The sequence below is a fragment of the Schistocerca piceifrons genome, chromosome 5, assembly GCF_021461385.2.
Source record: "Schistocerca piceifrons isolate TAMUIC-IGC-003096 chromosome 5, iqSchPice1.1, whole genome shotgun sequence".
NCBI lineage: Eukaryota > Metazoa > Arthropoda > Insecta > Orthoptera > Acrididae > Schistocerca > Schistocerca piceifrons.
Genome location: NC_060142.1, coordinates 79066931 through 79087769, shown reverse-complemented (window position 1 = coordinate 79087769; position 20839 = coordinate 79066931). Strand labels below are relative to the sequence as shown.

General features: G+C 38.3%; 1 protein-coding gene across 3 annotated transcripts in view; it reads left to right on the top strand.

Annotated features, from left to right (window-relative positions):
• The first annotated feature begins 1439 nt into the window (after positions 1-1439).
• The window catches only part of LOC124797863 (protein sgm1-like), an 89221-nt gene continuing 69821 nt past the window's right edge, over positions 1440-20839 (top strand). For 2 of the 3 annotated variants that reach the window (XM_047260934.1, XM_047260937.1), the window contains exons 1-3: positions 1440-1734; positions 1997-2219; positions 18836-18967. In XM_047260934.1, coding sequence (XP_047116890.1) covers positions 1568-1734; positions 1997-2219; positions 18836-18967 — 522 coding nt within the window. In that variant the 5' untranslated portion in view covers positions 1440-1567. The remainder of the gene's footprint in view (positions 1735-1996; positions 2220-18835; positions 18968-20839) is intronic. The other variant, XM_047260935.1, reaches the window with a different exon arrangement.

The following is a 20839-nucleotide window of genomic DNA, read 5'->3' as shown; positions in this document are numbered from 1 at the left end:
ACTACAATAGCATTTCTTATTTCACATTGTATATCAGCATTCAAGGCCAAAACGAGAACATTTGGTGGTTATTCTCATAAAGGTTCTTGTTTGTTGGATACATATTCGTTTCCATTGTTTCATCTTAGCTTACTACTGGAATTCTGGCAACTACTTTGAAATGTTCTTCTGTCACACAAAAGCGAATGTTAAATTGAAAGAAGTGTTTAAGAAGCAAGTTTTTGTACCAAAAGAAAAAAACTATCTTCAGAAACAGATATAGTTTTGCTTCATTTCCAGAAAACTATTTTCTTTAAAGGCCGGCAGATAACATACAAACCCACATTATGGGTGCAGGCACATTATAATACATACTCTTCCGACAAAAGGGCATTATATCAGTTGCCTACAAGCAGATGGGTGGCTGAAGTGAACTGTGCTGTACTTGTAAAAGTACTTGGATGCTAAGTTGATTCCTTTTCCTCTCTTGTAAACAGCGTTCTCGATTTCATGCTTAAGTTATCGATTCTGGGCATTACCACTATGTGTCTAATTCCAAAAAATCTGTTCCTCCTACAGAAACACAAATTGCAATTTGGAAAACAGCCTTTTGCTAGTCATTTTCTTGTTATTTATCATGCCTTAATTTTAATAAGACGTTAGTTCCTGCAGACTTAAATAATGCTTCTGTGATTGTTATTGTTTCGAATTGCACCGATGGATGAATAAAAATTAATTATAAATAAAAGATGGATGAGTGCTTAGCATGTCGACTTCTTGAAGGAGGAGGAGTTTATAGATGCTCAATGGCGAAGTTATCAGTGCACGACTTACCGAGTCCTTGTCCATGATTTCAAAGATAGCACAAGTAAGATCTCTTTTATCAGTATCTCTAAGAGACCAGGCACTATGTTCATATTCCGCAGACAAGTTATTATCAACTAATGGAGTAAATCCACGAATATATCTGATGGCTTTGCGAGCGCTGGACTTTGATACAGTAATCAAAATTTAGTACATACTATTATTGTTTCTTGATGTCCCATTATTACGCTGCATTGTTAATTATTTATTTTTCTATGGGTTAGTGATTGCCAAATAAATTACTATGATCCCATAGCACTTAGAGTGTGCCAGTTTCTTATAGTATCATAATTTGAAATTGGAGCATACCGTTTGAGAGCTGTTTCACTGAAACATTCGGGAAGCACTTTTACCTGTGTAGACGTGGATGGGTGATTAGAGCATCTGAATTGTAACTCAGCGGTTGACTGAGGAGCTTGAATGTGTGTAAACTTAAGACAGCTTCTATTTGCAGCATTTAAATGTGCATGAAGCAGACACACTTTACAAACAAATACATTTTTGCTCACTCTCTGTTAGTCGATTTTAGGCATTAGTATGGAAAAAACGTATCGCTGAGTTTATAAACAGCAGATGACGCCACTGGTCATAATGGTGATAAGTTGGCGCAGGTAGTAAACGGCAACAGATACTCAGACCTTGTTACCAGTTATCTTTGGTACGTTGACATTTGTGTGCAGCCTTGGAATTTGTTGCTTGTCGCTGTGTTTACAGCGGGAGAGAAATGGGTATAGACAACATGAGAGGTGGATATGGAAGATGTCCACCCTTATTAGCGGGTGGTTTGTTTGTGATGTGTGTTATACTTGTTTTCAATTGGTGGTCGTTATCATCTCAAAATTATGAACTTTTGAAACAATTACAAGATCTAAGCGAGCAACTCAAAATCAGGTGAGTTGTCATAGTGCTGTACTGATAGTTTGCTGCTTTATTCCGACTCTTTCTTTTCCATATATTATTTTAATTCTGCTAACTGTTTGTAGCGTAGACGGTTTGTGATTAGAAACCACCCGCAAAAAGCGACTTTCTTGTTTTGTGATGTAGGTGTAGTTTCTTAAATCCCCTCGCTAATGTTAGTCACCGATAGGTACATGAGGTGATAGCACAACAACGAAAAACTATTGCTGCATCTTGTTTTCTGATTCTCTTCCAGTTCAGACGAACAGGATTTGTGCATTCGACAGAAACAAGGTCTAGAAACCAGAAATAAACTTACTGAAGACGACTTGGCAAAATCGAGAGTACGAATTGAGCTGATTGAAAAGGAAAACGACGAACTGAAAAAGACTGTTGAGACCAAGGAAGAAGAACTAAGAACGTCACAGAAGGCCAAAGAAGAAGCTCAAGGAAATGCTGACCGTTGCAACACAGAGTTGGTATGTATTAAAAACCAACATAAAACCCATGGGTACCTGATCTGTTGTTGTGAATTTTAACTCTGGTAATTGCCTCAGGATTAGACATGTTAATGTTTCTGTAGTGTGTGGAGACTGGAAGGGTGTTGTTTGGTATTTATGGAGATTGGAATGGTGTTGTTTGATATATATTTACTCAGTTTTTGAGGGTTAACGCTATCTCTCAAAAGAATAATGCTCAGGTTGCCCTGCAGTACAGTGACCCAAAGAAATCAAACGCATATATGAAAAATTATTTCAGGAGACTAGCACAAAACATCTGAAACTAATAATAAAAACAGTTTCTATTTAAGTTGCGCAAAAAGCATAAGAATTATTTTGTGTGGCCTTAGTATCCTTATCAAGTGTCCAGACATAGGGATTTGTATTCTGGTATGAAGCCGCCATCTGACAAAACGAGATACACAGATTATCCATAAATAAAGAAAATGTACTTGTTAGTTACTCCATCAGTAATAATTATAATAATAATGAGCGTATGGCACTGATGGCCAAGAGACCCCTTGTGGGGCGGTTTGCCTGCCGCTCCTCAAGTTCTTTAACGCCACTACAGTGACTTGCGAGTGTATGAGGATGAAATGATGATGAAAGACACACATCACCCAGTCATCTCGAGGCAGAGAAAATCCCTGACCCTGCCGGGAATCAAACCCGGGACCCTGTGCGCAGGAAGCAAGAACGCTACTGCAAGACCACGAGCTGTGGACACTCCATCAATAAATTAGCTGAATAAATAAATTCATTGCCTGAAGATTCCTTTTAGGTGCATATCAAGTAGTTTGTTCATTGTAAATGGGCTTCTCTTTTTAAGATGACTGTTGTCATGTTGTTAATAGGCTTAAGTATCTTCACTCATTTTGCAAAGGATTGTCTGTTAAGGCCATAATGAAGGGGTGTTTTGACAGAGGGAATCACTGCAAAGTTCATCTGCATAATTTATTAACAACCCAATATCACTAATGCTAATATACTTAGAGTAATAATTATGGACATAATGTCTAGATTACTTTATCATCATATATATAAGAAGAGGAGCAGTTAAATTGAAGGGGAGTGGGGAAAGCCACTCTTCTTCTACTGTAATATAGGTCTTCGGTGCTTAATGTTCAATGATCTGTCTTCAAACCAGGCATTGATCATTATTTTGGAATAATATGCATGAAATTGTGCATCCACACCTAAAGTTGTAAGTTTTTATTTAGCTGATTATCTTCTGTAGGACAGGCTACTGCTCGTGGGTTCTATTCTCATTAGAATAACCATTAACTGATGAAAAGATTATGCTATTCAGGAGGCTTCAAATTTTTTTTGAATTAAATGAAGTTTCTGAACCCTGAAATAATTATATTCAGTAATATTTCACATGCTGAACTAGTGACACAAAGTATGTCTGCCTTCAGCATTTCTACAGCAGCACATCTGCTCCATTTACAACTTCCCACCAGGTCTTTCTGTTTACAACAACAGTCCTGCCTAGATTCTCCACAACAAAGAGGAACAGTGATGTAACATATAAATCAAAGTGTGTACACCCTTAACAGTAACAATCACTGGTACATCTTTAAAAATAAATTGAATTTACAGAATTTTAAGTAAAGAGCTGCAACACTAATTCAGGTTTACAAAATATGAATATTTTAATATGAAATAACTAGTTTCTGTGACCATATGTTTAGATACTTACATATATTTAACCAAAGATATGAATACCATCAGGTATCGTAGGATTCTCATTCTGTCAAGAGCTTGACTGGTTTAAACTCTTAACACTAATCAGCTGTTATTTGTATCTGCTACAAATACACAAATTATTTATTTAACTTTGCACAAAACCTTAGTAAAGCTAAAACCTATTTAATTTAATCGTTGTTATCAGGAGAAAGAAAACTGGTGTTCTACGGATCGGAGCGTGGAATGTAGAAAATTTAAAAAGGGAAATGGATAGGTTAAAGTTAGATATAGTGGGAATTAGTGAAGTTCGGTGGCAGGAGGAACAAGACTTTTGGTCAGTTGAATACAGGGTTATAAATACAAAATCAAATAGGGGTAATGCAGGAGTAGATTAATAATGAATAAAAAATAGGAGTGTGGGTAAGCTACTACAAACAGCATAGTGAATGCATTATTGTGGCCAAGATAGACACGAAGCCCACACCTACCACAGTAGTACATGTTTATATGCCAACTAGCTCTGCAGATGATGAAGAAATTGATCAAATGTATGATGAGATAAAAGAAATTGGAAATACGGAAGCGTCCGATCCCGCCCATCTGCTTTGACCCATGACGTCACAAATATGCCGGAAACGACCATAAACCACGATTCCAATATGGCGCATATAAAGTCGGTACGCACACATTATGAGAACGAAAATACATCGAAAAACAGACACACACACTTTCCACAAAAAGCCTAATGACACTAATGGGACAAGCGCGGGAAATGGGGTGTTTTTGGGTGGGGGCAAACTAAATATAAACAAATTTAGACACCCACCCCCATACAAACCACACAAAACGACGACAAAAATCATCATCACAAAACTTCACAAATACCACTGAACACAATATCATCTGGAATCGGACACTTCCCTTGACCTATGTAGGTCAACAGCAGCTCCCGATCCCATAAGTTAGGATCAAACACTTCCCTTGGCCTATATAGCTCAAAAACATCTCTCGATACCAATATCAACATACACAGCCACACATTGGGATCGAACACTTCCCTTGACCTGCTTACTGTTAATTTTATCCGTCATATCCATTCGTGAACATAAACAACAACAGATTAATTTTACTAAAATTACCACACAATGTACAGCGAACAACACTAAATTAACCTTCACACAAAATCGTTAACTCACCGAAATGAATTACACTACAAACGCAGCCGACACTCGAACAATTCTGGATAATGAGCAAAAGCAAACTGAGCCCATTACACGACACAAACGAAAACCCTGAACATACCACCAGAGAACACAACAAACCACAACACGACGCCATCTACAAACATGCCACACTCACAAACCTAACTCCGCGCCGTCATGACATCACACACGACAACACGCTTACGTCACGGGTCAAAGAAGACGCGTGGGATCGGATACTTCAGGTAGTGAAGGGAGACGAAAATTTAATAGTCATGGGTGACTGGAATTTGACAGTAGGAAAAGGAAGAGAAGGAAATGTAGTAGGTGAATATGGATTGGGGCTAAGAAATGAGAGAGGAAGCTGCCTGGTAGAATTTAGCACAGAGCATAACTTAATCATAGTTAACACTTGGTTCAGGAATCATGAAAGAAGGTTGTATCCATGGAAGAACCCTGGAGATACTAGAAGGTTTCAGATAGATTATATAATGGTAAGACAGAGATTTAGGAACCAGCTTTTAAATTGTAAGACATTTCCAAGGGCAGATGTGGACTCTGACCACAATCTATTGGTTATGATCTGTAGATTAAAACTGAAGAAACTGCAAAACGGTGGGAATTTAAGGAGATGGGACCTGGATAAACTGAAAGAACCAGAGGATGTACAGAGTTTCAGGGAGAACATAAGGGAACAATTGACAGGAATGGGGGAAAGAAATACAGTAGAAGAAGAATGGGTAGCTTTGAGGGATGAAGTAGTGAAGGCAGCAGAGGATCAAGTAGGTAAAAGACGAGGGCTAGTAGAAATCCTTGGGTAACAGAAGAGATACTGAATTTAATTGACGAAAGGAGAAAATACAAGAATGCAGTAAGTCAAGCAGGCAAAAAGGAATACAAACCTCTCAAAAATGAGATAGACAGGAAGTGCAAAATGGCTAAGCAGGGATGGCCAGAGGACAAATGTAAGGATGTAGAGGCTTTTCTCACGAGGGGTTAGATAGATCCTGCATACAGGAAAATTAGAGAGACCTTTGGAGAGAAGAGAACCACTTGTATGAATATCAAGAGCTCAGATGGAAACCCACTTCTAAGCACAGAAGGGAAAGCAGAAAGGTGGAAGGAGTATATAGAGGATCTATACAGGGGTGATGTTCTTGAGGACAATATCATGGAAATGGAAGAGGATGTAGATGAAGATGAAATGGGAGATATGATACTGCGTGAAGAGTTTGACAGAGCACTGAAAGACCTGAGTCGAAACAAGGCCCCGGGAGTAGACAACATTCCATTAGAACTACTTACAGCCTTGGGAAAGCCAGTTCTGACAAAACTCTACCATCTGGTGAGCAAGATGTATGAGACAGCCGAAATTCCCTCAGACCTCAAGAAGAATATAATAATTCCAATCCCAAAGAGAGTAGGTGTTGACAGATGTGAAAAATACCGAACTATCAGTTTAATAAGTCACCGCTGCAAAATACTTACACGAATTCTTTACAGACGAATGGAAAAACTGGTAGAAGCCGACCTCGGTGAAGATCATTTAGGATTCTGCAGAAATGTTGGAACACGTGAGGCAATACTGACCCTACGACTTATCTTAGAAAATAGATTAAGGAAAGGCAAACCTACATTTCTAGCCTTTGTAGACTTAGAGAAAGCTTTTGACAATGTTGACTGGAATACTCTCTTTCAAATTCTAAAGGTGGCAGGGGTAAAATAGAGGGAACCTAAGGCTATTTACAATTTGTACAGAAACCAGATGGCAGTCGAGGGACATGAAAGGGAAGCAGTGGTTGGGAAGGGAGTGAGACAGGGTTGTAGCCTCTCCCCGATGTTATTCAATCTGTATATTGAGCAAGCAGTAAAGGAAACAAAAGAAAAGTTCAGAGTAGGTATTAAAATCCATGGAGAAGAAATAAAAACTTTGAGGTTCATCTATGACATTGTAATTCTGTCAGAAACAGCGAAGGTCTTGGAAGAGCAGTTTAACGGAATGGACAGTGTCTTGAAAGGAGGGTATAAGATGAACATCAACAAAAGTGGTGCTACAGAAGAATGCTGAAGATTAGATGGGTAGATCACATAACTAATGAGGAGGTATGGAATAGAATTGGGGAGAAGAGGAGTTTGTGGCACAGCTTGACTAGAAGAAGGGATCAGCTGGTAGGACATGTTCTGAGGCATCAAGGGATCACCAATTTAGTATTGGAGGGCAGCGTGGAAGGTAAAAATCATAGAGGGAGACCAAGAGATGAATACACTAAGCAGATTCAGAAGGATGTAGGCTGCAGTAGGTACTGGAAGATGAAGAAGCTTGCACAGGATAGAGTAGCATGGAGAGCTGCATCAAACCAGTCTCAGGACTGAACACTACAACAACAACGTGGCTAATATTGGGGTATTGCAAGTGTCTCTTGCCCCCACCTCTTCCCCAAAATCTCGGCTGTGGTGAGAATGATATCTGTAGTGTAGCCTGAGGTCTAGGTTAGACTGGAAGGTGATAATTTGGATAGGTTGGAGAAGACGACAAATGTAAATGCCAAATAAATGTTTTAGTAATGGATTTATCTGTAATGTAGCCCAGTGTTTTCATTCACACCATATTTAACTCACCTTTGTTATATAAACTAAAACTGCAAAATAAATTCAGAAAACCTGGATTTCAGTATGGACAAGTCTCCAGCAAATTTTTTGATGCAGATTGTTTACATATATTGTGCATGGAAGGGTACACTATGTAACATTTTATCCTGTTAATGTTAACTGAAGTTTACATCACAGTCCATATATTCAGGCAAATTGGAGGAGTGGCTTGTAAAATACTCTTTTACTTTAGTTTTTAATGTTTGATGACTTCCAATTTGTTATCATATGTCTGTCGGCAATCTATTATTGAATTTTGTACCAGAGTACAAAGCTAAATTCTAAGCCCTAGATAAGGTTCCATACTTTATGTGGAAATTATTTTTGCTTCTGTTATTGTGGCTATGAATTGTAAATTCACTCTTATTAACCACAAATAGCATTTTGGACGACTATATTGACACTTGACTGAGAGAATGCTAATATTCACATAGAGGCTTGTAGAGGATGTTCAGTTATCAAATATACATAATATTCTAATTGCCTACCTCTGAGAATATATTATTAGCTGCATTGCCCCATATGATAGTGGTGGGTGGCCTAGGGGACCACAGCCAGCTGTCTCAGAGGCTTTTCAGATTTGATAAGCAGGTTTGCTGAATGACCAAATGAATTTACAAATTTGTAACTCCCAAAATTTAATACTTTGTGTGTAGGACCCTCTTAAGTGAAGGGTGTGAAAAACTCATGACTACATTTTGAAAATTTTAGTCATGTTTGAAGTGCTGCACTATAGTGGATAATTGTAGCGTCATTGCATGCCAAGTGATCTAGTTTTGGAAAAAGCTCCAGCGTTACAATGACAGATTTTGCTGTAATTTCGTGTGCACATGCAGACAATGTTCACAATGAACATTGGTGAAATTTTACTTTTGCCAGCTTAACACTTGCAGAGATATAGTCATTTGTTTGACCTCCGTAGTGCACTTGTCAGTTTTCAGCAACTTTGAGATGTAATGTCTCGGTAATATTGTTGTACAAGATGCCCTAGTTTGGTCATCTTGTGCAACTTTTTGGGTGCTCTTCTGTGAAATAGTAAAACAGATTTCCTGAGCAATTTGCATACAGATAATTTGAAGCAAAGTCAATTGACTTGGACTATGGGGTGCAAGAAATGAAGTATTGACTAAAAGATTGTGTAACTTTACCAAGTATTGAATTAATGATTGTAAAGCTCCACCAATGTTCCTTGGGAGCATGTGCGATTGAATTAGTGGTTGTAGAACATATTAAGACTTCATATTTGAGTACCAGTGGAATAAGGGTCTATTTTCAGTGCCCCTCCACGTTGTTGAATAAGTGATTGTGAAATTTACCGATGTTCATTGGGAACACTTGTGATTATTCATATAAAATTTCATCAAACTCTGTGATCGTCACATGGAAAACTGTAGACAACTCGGCATGGAGTAATCCTTTACTAATGTTGTGAACATAGGAAGATAGTTGAATAGTTTACATTGGGCACATTTGTAAGTTGTATGTTATTTGACTCACATTTGTGTTCCCAAGTGCAGTCGACACTTCCACGAAATCTTGTCGTGAGGAAATTTCTTCTAAGTTTAGATAGCTTGATCTCTTTATGTACTTGGCTTGCTTTTCCTTTTGGAACCTTATTGTTTAGTACCTTGTTTATAAAACCTAGAATAGCTTTTGAGATAGACAATGATAAACCACCTGAAAACAAATTTTCTCCTAAAATAAGTGATTTTTGAGCCCATTTATCTCAGAAGGAGCACCAGATCCATACTTGCTATAATTATATGTAGGCAATGCAATACTGATGATTTGAAAGACGACCTTCTTCTGTGTGAAATATCCATGAATGCATTTTTCCTGGGAGATGTAAAACCATCCAGTAACATTTCTCGTGCAAATGACTGTTTGGTTACTCTGTAAAGATGGAAAAATTAATTTTTACCTAACTTTGTCCTCTCGGGCACCAAATTAACACTGAAGTTCTAATTCTTTTGTTTTGCTGTCAGTTTGTTTGCAGAAACAAGGTTTTTTATTTTATTTTTTTTTGGTGGGGGGGGGGGGGGGGGGGAATATAGTTTGGAAACATGAGTTCACCAAAACGTCATAGAGATGTTTGTGTTTTGTCAGGTGCTTAGTTATATGATATTTAATTATTCTATTTTCCAGTGTGTGATGTGCCATATTTTACATAAGAACTGAATATTCATGAAACATTAGGCATATTTGTAGGTATGCAGTACTGTTGATTTGAATGCCTTATGAATTTAGCAAATGAAGAATCTTTCACTCAGTGATCTTTTGGTAATTTGGATGATTGTAATGGGTAATTTGCAAATGTGTAATTCCAGCAAATGGTGGATGAATGTTGAAGCTCTTAAACACCAGGAATGTTGTTGTTATTTTAGCCAGATGTTCAGTGATGAATGTACATTTTGTTTTCATCACATAGCCATTTTGTTAACTTAATATGAATCTACACCAACATCATGTGTGAACCATTTTTCACAGAAGAATCATCACAGCTGGAACAAATTTGAGACTGATTAATGAAACTCTGGCAAATCAGCTGAAGAATTTCAGCAAGTCTGTCTCAATTGGGCAAAAGTTGTGTTTAAACTGTCACATGGAGCTCCTAACAAACTCAAATGAAACCACATGTTCCAGAGACCTTTCCAGTTCTCAAACATCCATGATGCAGATTTACAAATGAATGAAAATTTATACCAGGGCCGGATTCGAACCCAGGCCTCTAGCTCACTAAGCAGATGCACTAACCACTACGCGTCTAAGCTCAGGGAATACCAAGTGGGCTGTGGCATGGATGGAAGTTTTGATTAAGGAGGGAGGTGTAATAGGGTACTCCATGCAGTTGTGTAAAACCCCTGTCTTAGCGAGGCATAGTGATTAGTGCGTCTGTCTGTCAAGTGAGCAGGGGACCTGGGTTCAAATCCCAGCTGTGGTAAAAAATTTTATTTGTCACTTTTGTCTGCATATGTACAACCTGACAAAGTGACTGCTATTACAGTGTCAGCTTCATCTGACGTGGATAGAAGTGTGTGTTAGGTTCAATAGTGGTTTGAGTTTCCTTGGGGCTTCCCCTCTTAAAGCTCTGGGGGTTAGGAAAGGGAGAATCATTGGGAGGGGGAGGGGGGTTGTCCACCAGAATGTCCAATTATGCTTGCTGCTAGCATTATTGACAAGGATTGGGTTTGATAGTTTGCACTACTGAATGCAAGATTTGCATGCTGCACCAGTGTGAAAATTGCTGTGGAAGATGTGGACTTCAATCACACCTTACAGATCTGTACAAGGATACTGATCCTGAAGAATCTGGGAGCACAAACAGTTGAGAAAACAGATTGTGCCTCACTTGAAACTAAGTAATTGTTGATAGTTGATTTTTTTTTTTTTTTCCACAGGGAGGCATCAAAACTCTCTGACCTGACCATTCAACACTTTTTCAAAAATCCACACACAGTATCTGAAAACTGTGAAGCAATTTGTGAATTATTTGCAGTGCTTGATTTTGCAGAGAATTATTCCTTTGTGATTATGCTGTCCAAGGTTTTCATGGGGGAAAACTATCAAGCTGATGTGCATCCCATTGTTGTGTATATCATCAAAAATATGCAAATACAAAGAAAAAGTTTTTGCATAATTAGTGACAGCCTGACATGATACTGTTACAGTTCACGTCTTTTTGACAAAACTTGCGGGTTTACTGCCAACAAAAAGTGACAAATCTGCAGAAAATCATACTTCAGCAGAGGGTATGCAGCTCAGTGCAAAAATTTCAAGAAATTCACCAATCTGTGCTACTACCTGAAAGATTCTGATCTAAATTCCAAGTGGAACTACACTGATGGATAAACATCAGAACACCAAAAAGGAGTTGTGCGACATAAACGAGAGTTAGTATATGTGTTTCTACATCTGAAAGATAGTGTGTTTTCAAGTTTTGTACCAGGTGCTAGTAGCACCTATATGAGGATCCAAAACAGGTTTGCTTTAAATACACCCTGTAAAGGTTGTAAGCATTACTTACCTTTGAGTTAGGATGTCGGGAGTTGATGGTAGTCAAGAAAGCTTTTAAACTGACAAAGATACCATTATCAACACCTCACTGAATTTGAACAAGGTGGTGTAATAGGGGTTTAAGAAGCCGTATATTCCTTCTGCTATACTGCAGAAAGACTTGGCACAAATATATGCACTGTACATGGTTGCTAGCAGCGGTGATCATGAGACTGCACTAGAATGAAATTTTTCGCTCTACAGCGGAGTGTGCGCTGATATAAAACTTCCTGGCAGATTAAAACTGTGTGCCGGACCGAGACTCGAACTCGAACTCGGGACCTTTGCCTTTCGTGGCAAGTGCTCCACCAACTGAGCTACCCAAGCACGACTCACGACCCGTCCTCACAGCTTTAACTCCGCCAGTACCTCGTCTCCTACCTTCCAGACTTCACAGAAGCTCTCTTGCGAACCTTGCAGAACTAGCAAGAGAGCTTCTGTAAAGTTTGGAAGGTAGGAGACGAGGTACTGGCAGAAGTAAAGCTGTGAGGACGGGTCGTGAGTTGTGCTTGGGTAGCTCAGTTGGTGGAGCACTTGCCTGCGAAAGGCAAAGGTCCCGAGTTTGAGTTTTGGCCCGGCAAACAGCTTTAATCTGCCAAGTTTCATGAGACTGTATTGTCACAAGAAGACTGGCCTCAGGATGACCGTGGGGCACTACTAAGAGGGAAGACCATTTTTGTTTGTTGTGTGGCTTTGGTACATCATACTGCGTCTGCAACAGAAATTTGAGCAGCAGTTGGCACCATAGTGAGACAACAAACTCTTATAAATTGGATACTTCGAGTATAGCTCCAACCCAGACACATTGTAGCGTGCATTCCAGTGACCCCAAACCACCACCATTAGTGATTTCAATGGTCTTAACTGAGTATTCATTGGAAGGCAGGATGGAGGTCTGTTATGTTTTCTGATGAAAGCTGGTTCTGCCTCAGTGCCAGTGATGGCTGAGTGTTGGTTAGGAGATCAGTTGAGGGTCTGCAACCAACTGTCTGCATGCTAGACACACTGGACCTACACCTGGAGCTATGGTTGGGGGTGTGAATTTGTATAACATCAGGAGTGCATTCGTGGTTATACCATGTGCCCTGTCTGCAAATTTGTATGTCGGTTCGGTGATTTGACCTCTCTGCTACCATTCGTGAACAGCATTCCAGGGGTTGTTTTATGACAGGATAACACTTGCCCACATACCGCTGTTGTAACCCAACATGCTCTACAGAGTGTTGACTTGTTGTCTTGGCCTTCTTGATCACCAGGTGTGTCTCCAGTTGAGAGCATGTGGGACAGCATCAAATGGCAACTGTTGCGTCATCCACAAACAGGCAGGACACTCCGTTCCACAAACTGCCATCCGGCACATATATGACACAATGTGTGTGAACTTGCATGCTTGCATTCAACATTCTGCTTGATACAGCTGTTATTAACCGATTTGCATCCAGAATTATTAAGTTTGGTTCTTCTACTTAAAAAGAGTTGTAGGTTATTGTTTTGTAACAGGTTTACACAAGAAACATAATTTCAGTTTAATTTTCACATATACAGTCATGAACGTTGATGGCAACTAAAGTTGCCAATGGGCACTTAAGGTAACAAATGAAACAGATTTCCAGATTTATTACAATCTTTATTGCTCGATCAGTTTTTATTGCACATTCTTACTTCATTTAAAAAGAAAGATACTTAAACAGTCAAAACAGCTTTGAATCATTAGAAAAATTCTCTCCTGAATCTTAGCTTAGAGGTATTTCTATATTTATGAAATCCTTCAAAATAATCTATATGAAGTGGTACTGGCATTTTACTCATTTGTCTGGCATCTATGATACTTAGATTGTTGTTTGATGATGAGAGGATCTTTCTGTCCTGCCTTATATCATCTAATGAAGGAAATCATGATGATGGACTGGGTTTTGCTCTTGGGATTCCATGGATTTTCAAAATTTGAAAAACATTTTTGAAACTGAAGATATGCCATATCATTTCCAACCTCTAATATAACAACAATCTCTACGCAATATACATCAATAGTCCATGCAAACAGAGATCACCATCGTTTTTTAATCCTTATTTTTGTCCTGTATAGAGCTGTGAATTGATCATTCAGATCAAAATGTAGCCATCACGATTTACCAAAACCCATTAAGTTGAAACCAAATCTAATTGGCTTGCCTTTGATAAACTGCTTAGCCCTGTGCCTCCCATAATATGGTAAAATACAAGAATTGAATTGTCAAAGGCAATTTGACTGAAATTGTCACTGAGAAAGTTGAACGGTGGCCTTACTTTATAAAACCAATCTTCATTTATGTTTTTGTTGTCATTCAAGTGTATGTATTGCAAGATTTCTTAAAATCTGTTTCACGTCATAGATTTCGCAACTAAAGGTACTTTGCAGTAAGGTTCCTCCTCCCAGTACATTCTTTTATTTGGCAGTTTATGATAACCTGAGAGAACCAGTATTCCCAGGACAGTGCATTACTCTTCATAGGAAACATTCAGGTTTTGATTAAGTTTCTGTGCAGCATATAAATTTGTTTGAGAAACAATAAAATTTATTAATTCCTCAGAGAAAAACTTTTTAAAAGAATCCAATAGGGATATTGTATCTGAAAGAAAATCTACTGCTTCTTCTTGTCTTTAGCATTCTCCCCCCACTGCAATACTTTTACTTTGCCTCCCATTCTTCTTTCATTTCATATGTATAACCTTTGATGTGGTTTGAGTTTCTGCGCAAACCTTAGTTACTACCTCTTTTAGCCCTTGGCTTTCTCCACTCACTGCAAAATTCTGACTTGACGTGCACTTCCTATTTCCTTCAGTATTTCCAGCAGGAAGTGTATTTTGAATGTCTGTGGGGTTCTCAATTTCTTTTTCTTGTTCACTTCTGTCACTCGCTGCAAAATTTTGCCTTTACGTGCTCTTCTTCTTTCCCTTTGTATTTACATGTTCATTTTGCTCCAACTGAAGTTTTGCCTGTGCTCTTAATATACATGCAGGGAGATACACTTTTTCTTGAACTTCGTCATCTGGTAAATTGGAATCTTCATCAGTATCACCCCTTGTGCTTCATAAGGAGGGATGATACCAAGTGATTGTTTTGTTCTGTTTTGATCTGCTTCAATAAAATTTATTATTTCATTCACAGTCCATAAATTATCGTCACACCTGAAAGGCAACACAAGTGCCCAGTCACAACTAAAAATGCCAGACTTATTTTCCACAACATAAATCATGCTAAAAACAAATTTACAAATTCCAGAGTAATCCTGTGTATAATTTAGACTATTTATTGCAAGACAGCAAAGAAAATTTGCTTCAAATACTCATATATTGTCCTGTACTTAAATTTTTCGCTGAAGCAGTTTTTAACATTCATACACACCAAGAGATTTAACATTCATAAGCAACAACAGTGAATTGAATACTGGTACTCAAAATTTTAAACAACAAAGAAAAGCGTCCATAACTGCTTCCAATAGTTAAATTGTGTACAACATTATTAATGTTACATAGACAAATATACCAAAATTTTATTACTCTAGTCTATATTAATTATTTTTTGGTGTTGCAATTTTTTTCATCAGTATATTTGTCAACAAGTCATGGAAAATTTGCATGTGATGGTGTTGGAGGCACAGTGAAACGATTGGCTGCATGTGTTAGCGTACAGCAAGCACCCAAAGGAAGGAAAATCAGATCCTTACTGCATAAGACTTACACAAATTCTGTAAACAAGACTTGGATAAAACTAAATTCATTTTTCTTGAGAAGGTCCAAACTGAATCAGTCAGAGATTCTCAGGAAGAAAGGGTTTCTTTGGTCTCAAGATTTTCTGGAACAAGAGAAAATCGCCAAATTATTCCAATTGATTTAAAAATAATTAAAGTGAAAAGGGTGCAGGTTACTTCTTTTCACTTGTTCCAGAAATATCAGAACCAACTGATGAAGCCTTAGAGTTTATGGTTTCAACATTGCAACCAGGAAAATTTGTTGCGTGCATGTATGGCAAAACCTGATGGGTTGGTAATGTTTGTGAAATTTTATTTGAAGAGAATGATACGTTTATAAATTTCATGTATTCTTGTAACCTCACAAGACTGCCCCGTGGCCAGTCTGAAAAGATGCATGCTAGATCCCTGAGCACCACATTATCGCAGATCTGTTGGTGCCATCTACAATAACATTGGGTCTACAATACAATTTCACAAACCCAGCTGTTACTAAAGTTGATGAAAAATTTAACTCATTGGAGCAGTAATGAATATCACTGTCAGCTTGCGAACCATCAAGATATATAAACATGAGGCTGTGGAAACTCTGCTAACTCACCCAGAAACTTTCAGACATGTTTAAGAAACACATACAAGACTTGGGAACCTTTATTAATCAATCCACCAGTAGGCTTCGGAATGTGGAAAAGATGTACTCCACCCATGGCTGGACATGCCTGGTCCCTTGGTAAGGCAGATATCAGGTATTTACTAACTGTCGGTGACAAAAACCACCATGAACCTAAGTGAGGTTTTAATTGTGTTGTGGGTGACAGCTACTTTAAAAAATCTATTGTTTTGATGCTACAAACTAATTATTTGCATAAGAAACTTTGCTGGATAAATTTAAAGCTTCAAGGAAAAGGTGTGCAGCAAAATAGATATTTTGTAGACAAAAAGATACCCCTTTGAAACAGTAGTTAAAGCAAGTATGGATCTGAGATACAAGGGTTCATAAGTCATTTACTTTGGCAGCAGATATGTTTTTGGACAACAGCACATCTATGTTGAAAACTATGAACCCAAAAATGATGACTCACAGGCTCCATAAAGAAGCTGCTAATTGATAGTGTCACAAAAGATGTTTATAAACCAACTTCAGAAAGTCATAAAGTTACCTCAACTCAAGATAAATCCTGTCACGACAAAATTTATTGGTAAGTTTTAATGGCAGTCGGAGTAAAAATAGAAAGCCAAATATCATAAAACATACAGAATGTGCACGATGTAAACTGTTAAGGTATCTTGCCAAGTTTTATGGTTTTATTCAATTATCCATTGAATATCACCACTTCAGACATGGCTAAAATTTTCAAAAAGTCTCCATGATATTTGCACACCATTCACTAATGTGGCTGTTATACACAAAGTATTAAAATTTTGTAACTGGGAATTTGTAAATTTGCCTTTGGTCATTTAGCAAATGTACACAACAAATTTGAAGAAACACTGAGATGGTCGAACAGGGTTATATCCAAATCTAGACCACGTTACATGGAATCACGTTTATGCCTGGGATGTTACTGAGTGTATGTTAGCAAACCTGTCCTCAGGTCAGTGCAGTGATAAAAATTGAGCACACAGTACTGATCTTTGTTTGTGGGGACAGACATATCTGTACCAAACACAGCCATGAGAATATTGCAAAAGGCTGACAACTGGTTCACAACAAACAGTTTAACACAGTCTTACAAAGACTCATATTACGAAATTCCGAATAAATGAAAATGACTTGCAGATATTAGAAATAAATGGACACACACTAACTGAAACTCAGTGTGTCAAATTGGCATCCAGAAGAATAAAAACCAAGGCTGCAACATCATTTCAATAATTTAACTGAAAAGATCTGTTCTCCACACTAAATTTTTATCACTGCACTGACTTGTGGACAGGTGTGGATGAATTTGTTGACTGTTTAGCAAATGACGCTACAAAGAGGAAAACGGTCGACATTTGTTTACTTTGATCCCAGCTGCAGGTGGCACTGTACCTTTTGCTTCAGGAGGGTTGGAACAGGAAATGGGTTCTCTTGGTAAACAAAGAGACACAAAAACTGTCCTTGGCTGTTTAGTGGTCTTATCCCTGAATTTCCCCAGGGGGATTGCAACTTTGTCACTTCGCTCTGCATACAGAAACACTGTTATTGCCTGTGGTGTCAGCTGAAGCTGCCAAAGCAGTGGATCTGGTTTCACATATTATTCTTTTATGATGACAGGAATCTGTAGGTAAGGTACAGAAGATGGGCCCCCCACATGAGGGTAGGTCCAGAGGGTTTGCAGCTGCTTTCAGATTGTTGATTTGCGATTTTCACTTAAAACTGTCTTTGAGGTTCTAAAGATTGCATACAGGTCCTTCACCCTCCCACCCAATCCTCCAGTGATGAGGGGGGGCTGGGAGGGTGTGACTCCACATATGTATCAGCTGTGAGGACCATCATCCAATAGTAACCCCCTCTTTGTTTGTTCTTGTGTTCTAACATAATGTTCCTCTACTTTAACAGCCAACCCTTTCCACCATTGTGAAACCACTAAATGTGAATTGGCAGTGGTCCTTCTTTCCTTGAGAAACTTTTTTGGCATGAATATCTTAGTATAACTGGACTATAATGGGGCATTTGAACAACAGTAACCCATACATTCGTTCTCTCTAATGACCTCGTCTTTAACAGCATCTTAAACTCTAATCTTCCTTCTTTTTTTCTTTCCTTTATTTGTTCAACCCATGTTACCTGCCACCTTTTGCTTTAGTAGCTCCTCCACCTCCTGGCTTTGGACAGTTCACTGATGACCTAGAATAGTAGTATTGGTTGTCATGTGAGAACGAAATTCTTACTGGATGCATAGGAGTATTTGCTTCTGGATGGTCTTATCACCCTGTTTAATACTGCTGTAGGTTCTTTGAAATGGTGGCTTTTTTGGTTCCAATCTGTTGATGACAGTTACCCAAAAGAATTATACACAAATTTGTCTGGTATTTACCAATGCATTTTACTTAAATTGTATCCTTTAGCTTGTGTATCATCCTACTGCATATCGACCTGCTGTTGTCTGTTCACTGAAAAGTGTGATCTTTCATAAATTTCCTTTCGTTAGAGAGATATTTTTAGTGCATTATATCAGTTAATGTTTACATGTTCAAAATAAAATAGTTTGTATTGAGTGAGGTAGCATGCAGCATAACAAATACTTTTTTGCTCTGAATAGCCTCTGCACTTATTCTTTTCCAGGATTCTCTTAAAAAATTGGATATTTCTAAAGATGGCACAATGGCTTCCTTACGTCTTGATAAAAATCGTGTGACAAAAGAACTAGAAACTTTACAGCAACAAGTAAAAAAGCTGCGTACTCAGCTAGATAATGTGAGTATGTCAGTGTCTTTTCATGTACATTTCTTGCATATTTACATGAATTTATTGTGTAATACAGTGACAACTGAACATTAACTTCCAGCTACCATTGTTTAATATGGAGGAGAAATAGTGAATGTAGGTAATTATATAAAACTATAATTTGTAATACTGAAATTCTGAGTCAGAGCTGTACATTAAGAGATTATGGAATAGACTGACTGGGCTTGATTTAATAGCGCCCCCACCCTTCCACACATTTTATTTGGAGTTCCCAATTACTCTACTACTGCACTACCTCTCATCATGGCCGAGGATGGGGCTAACAGGGTTTTATGTCATTGGGATTTAATCACTTGCAATAATTTCATCATCTGGACCCTTGATAAAAATAATCTCTGCTCATTCCTCTGAAACATTGGCAACAACAGCCAAAACTATTTCCCTTGGGCATTCTCAACTTGACAACATTTTTTTCTTGTAGGATGGTCCCCACCTGGGATGGTTCCCTGCAACTTCCATTCATTTTAAATGCACTGAGCACCAATAGCACCACCATTTTGATAGCAGTCTCTTGTCAATTGGCAGAACGCCCATTCATTTCTGGTTTGACACCCATGAACAACACACCTGTACTGGTAAAAGCAGAGTTATCCAAACATTTTAGCAACCTTGCCAGAGCTTTTTCAGATCGGCAGTATCCATCCCAACTAGCTGAGAAATATAATGATATTTCCCACACCATTTGTATGAGTTGCACAAAAAACTGTTACCACAGTCCAGCACTTGTCTTTGTCATCCAATAGCACCAGATAAAGCATGCTTACACCAGCAAACAGGCAAAGCTAGTGTAATTTTCTTATCTGTTTCATGTGCTTGTCTTTCTCCGTTTTTACTTGAAGCAATTGAATAATCAGGCAAATTGTGCAATTAATAGTATAGGGTGGGGATGGGCATTTTTTTCAGATTGGGGTCCACATTGTGGAAGTGGAGGTTAGCGGAAGGCCATACCTTTCAAAATGATGACATTCTTTTGTTAACTTTGCTTATCAGAAAAGGTATAAATTGTATGAAAAAATGAATATATATTGAAACGTCCCCTTTGAACAATTATACAGGACTGTGCTTAACCTGACACACAATATTTTTAGCGCAACGCAATCTGACTTTCAAAAATCCCTACAAAAGAATGGCCCTGACTAACATTAACCTATACCTTTCACAAATCACTTACCTCACCAAAAATCTTCGTTACTCGAACTACTGCAGTACAGCGAGCGCCACTACTGCCAGTTAAATAAAAGATTCAAACTACTGAAGGCACTAGCTACTGATAGGCATAGTTAGCAAATGAAAGATTTTAATAGAGAACAAACAATGTATTTACCTTAATAATCATAATATATATAGCAGTTCATGCCATCTAGTCTTACAAATTCCAAATCTCCGCCATTTCTCTCCCCACATCCACCACTGCTGGCGGCTCACCTCCAACTGCGCAACGCTACGCGCTGTTCACATCCAGCTGCCGCTGCCCAACACTACAATGGCTGACAACAATGCAAACTAGCCACGGATTGCACACAGCACAGCCAGTGATTCTCACACAGAGCGTTACGTGGCATTACCAATAAGAAAACCTAAACAGCCTACTTACATAGTCCCCATGCTCCCCACAAAAAATATACAAATTGTTTTGGGCAGTGGCCAATAATGATTTGATAAAATTTTTCATAATTACAATAACAAAGATATCAAATGCACACACTTATTGATACAATGTTGGTCAAAAGCTAAAATTTTCTCACAGTCCATAAAGACAGTCCTGATCATTCATCACAGTAACATTGCAGTGTTTTTCTCAAAGTCAGAGCAGTAAAAGAA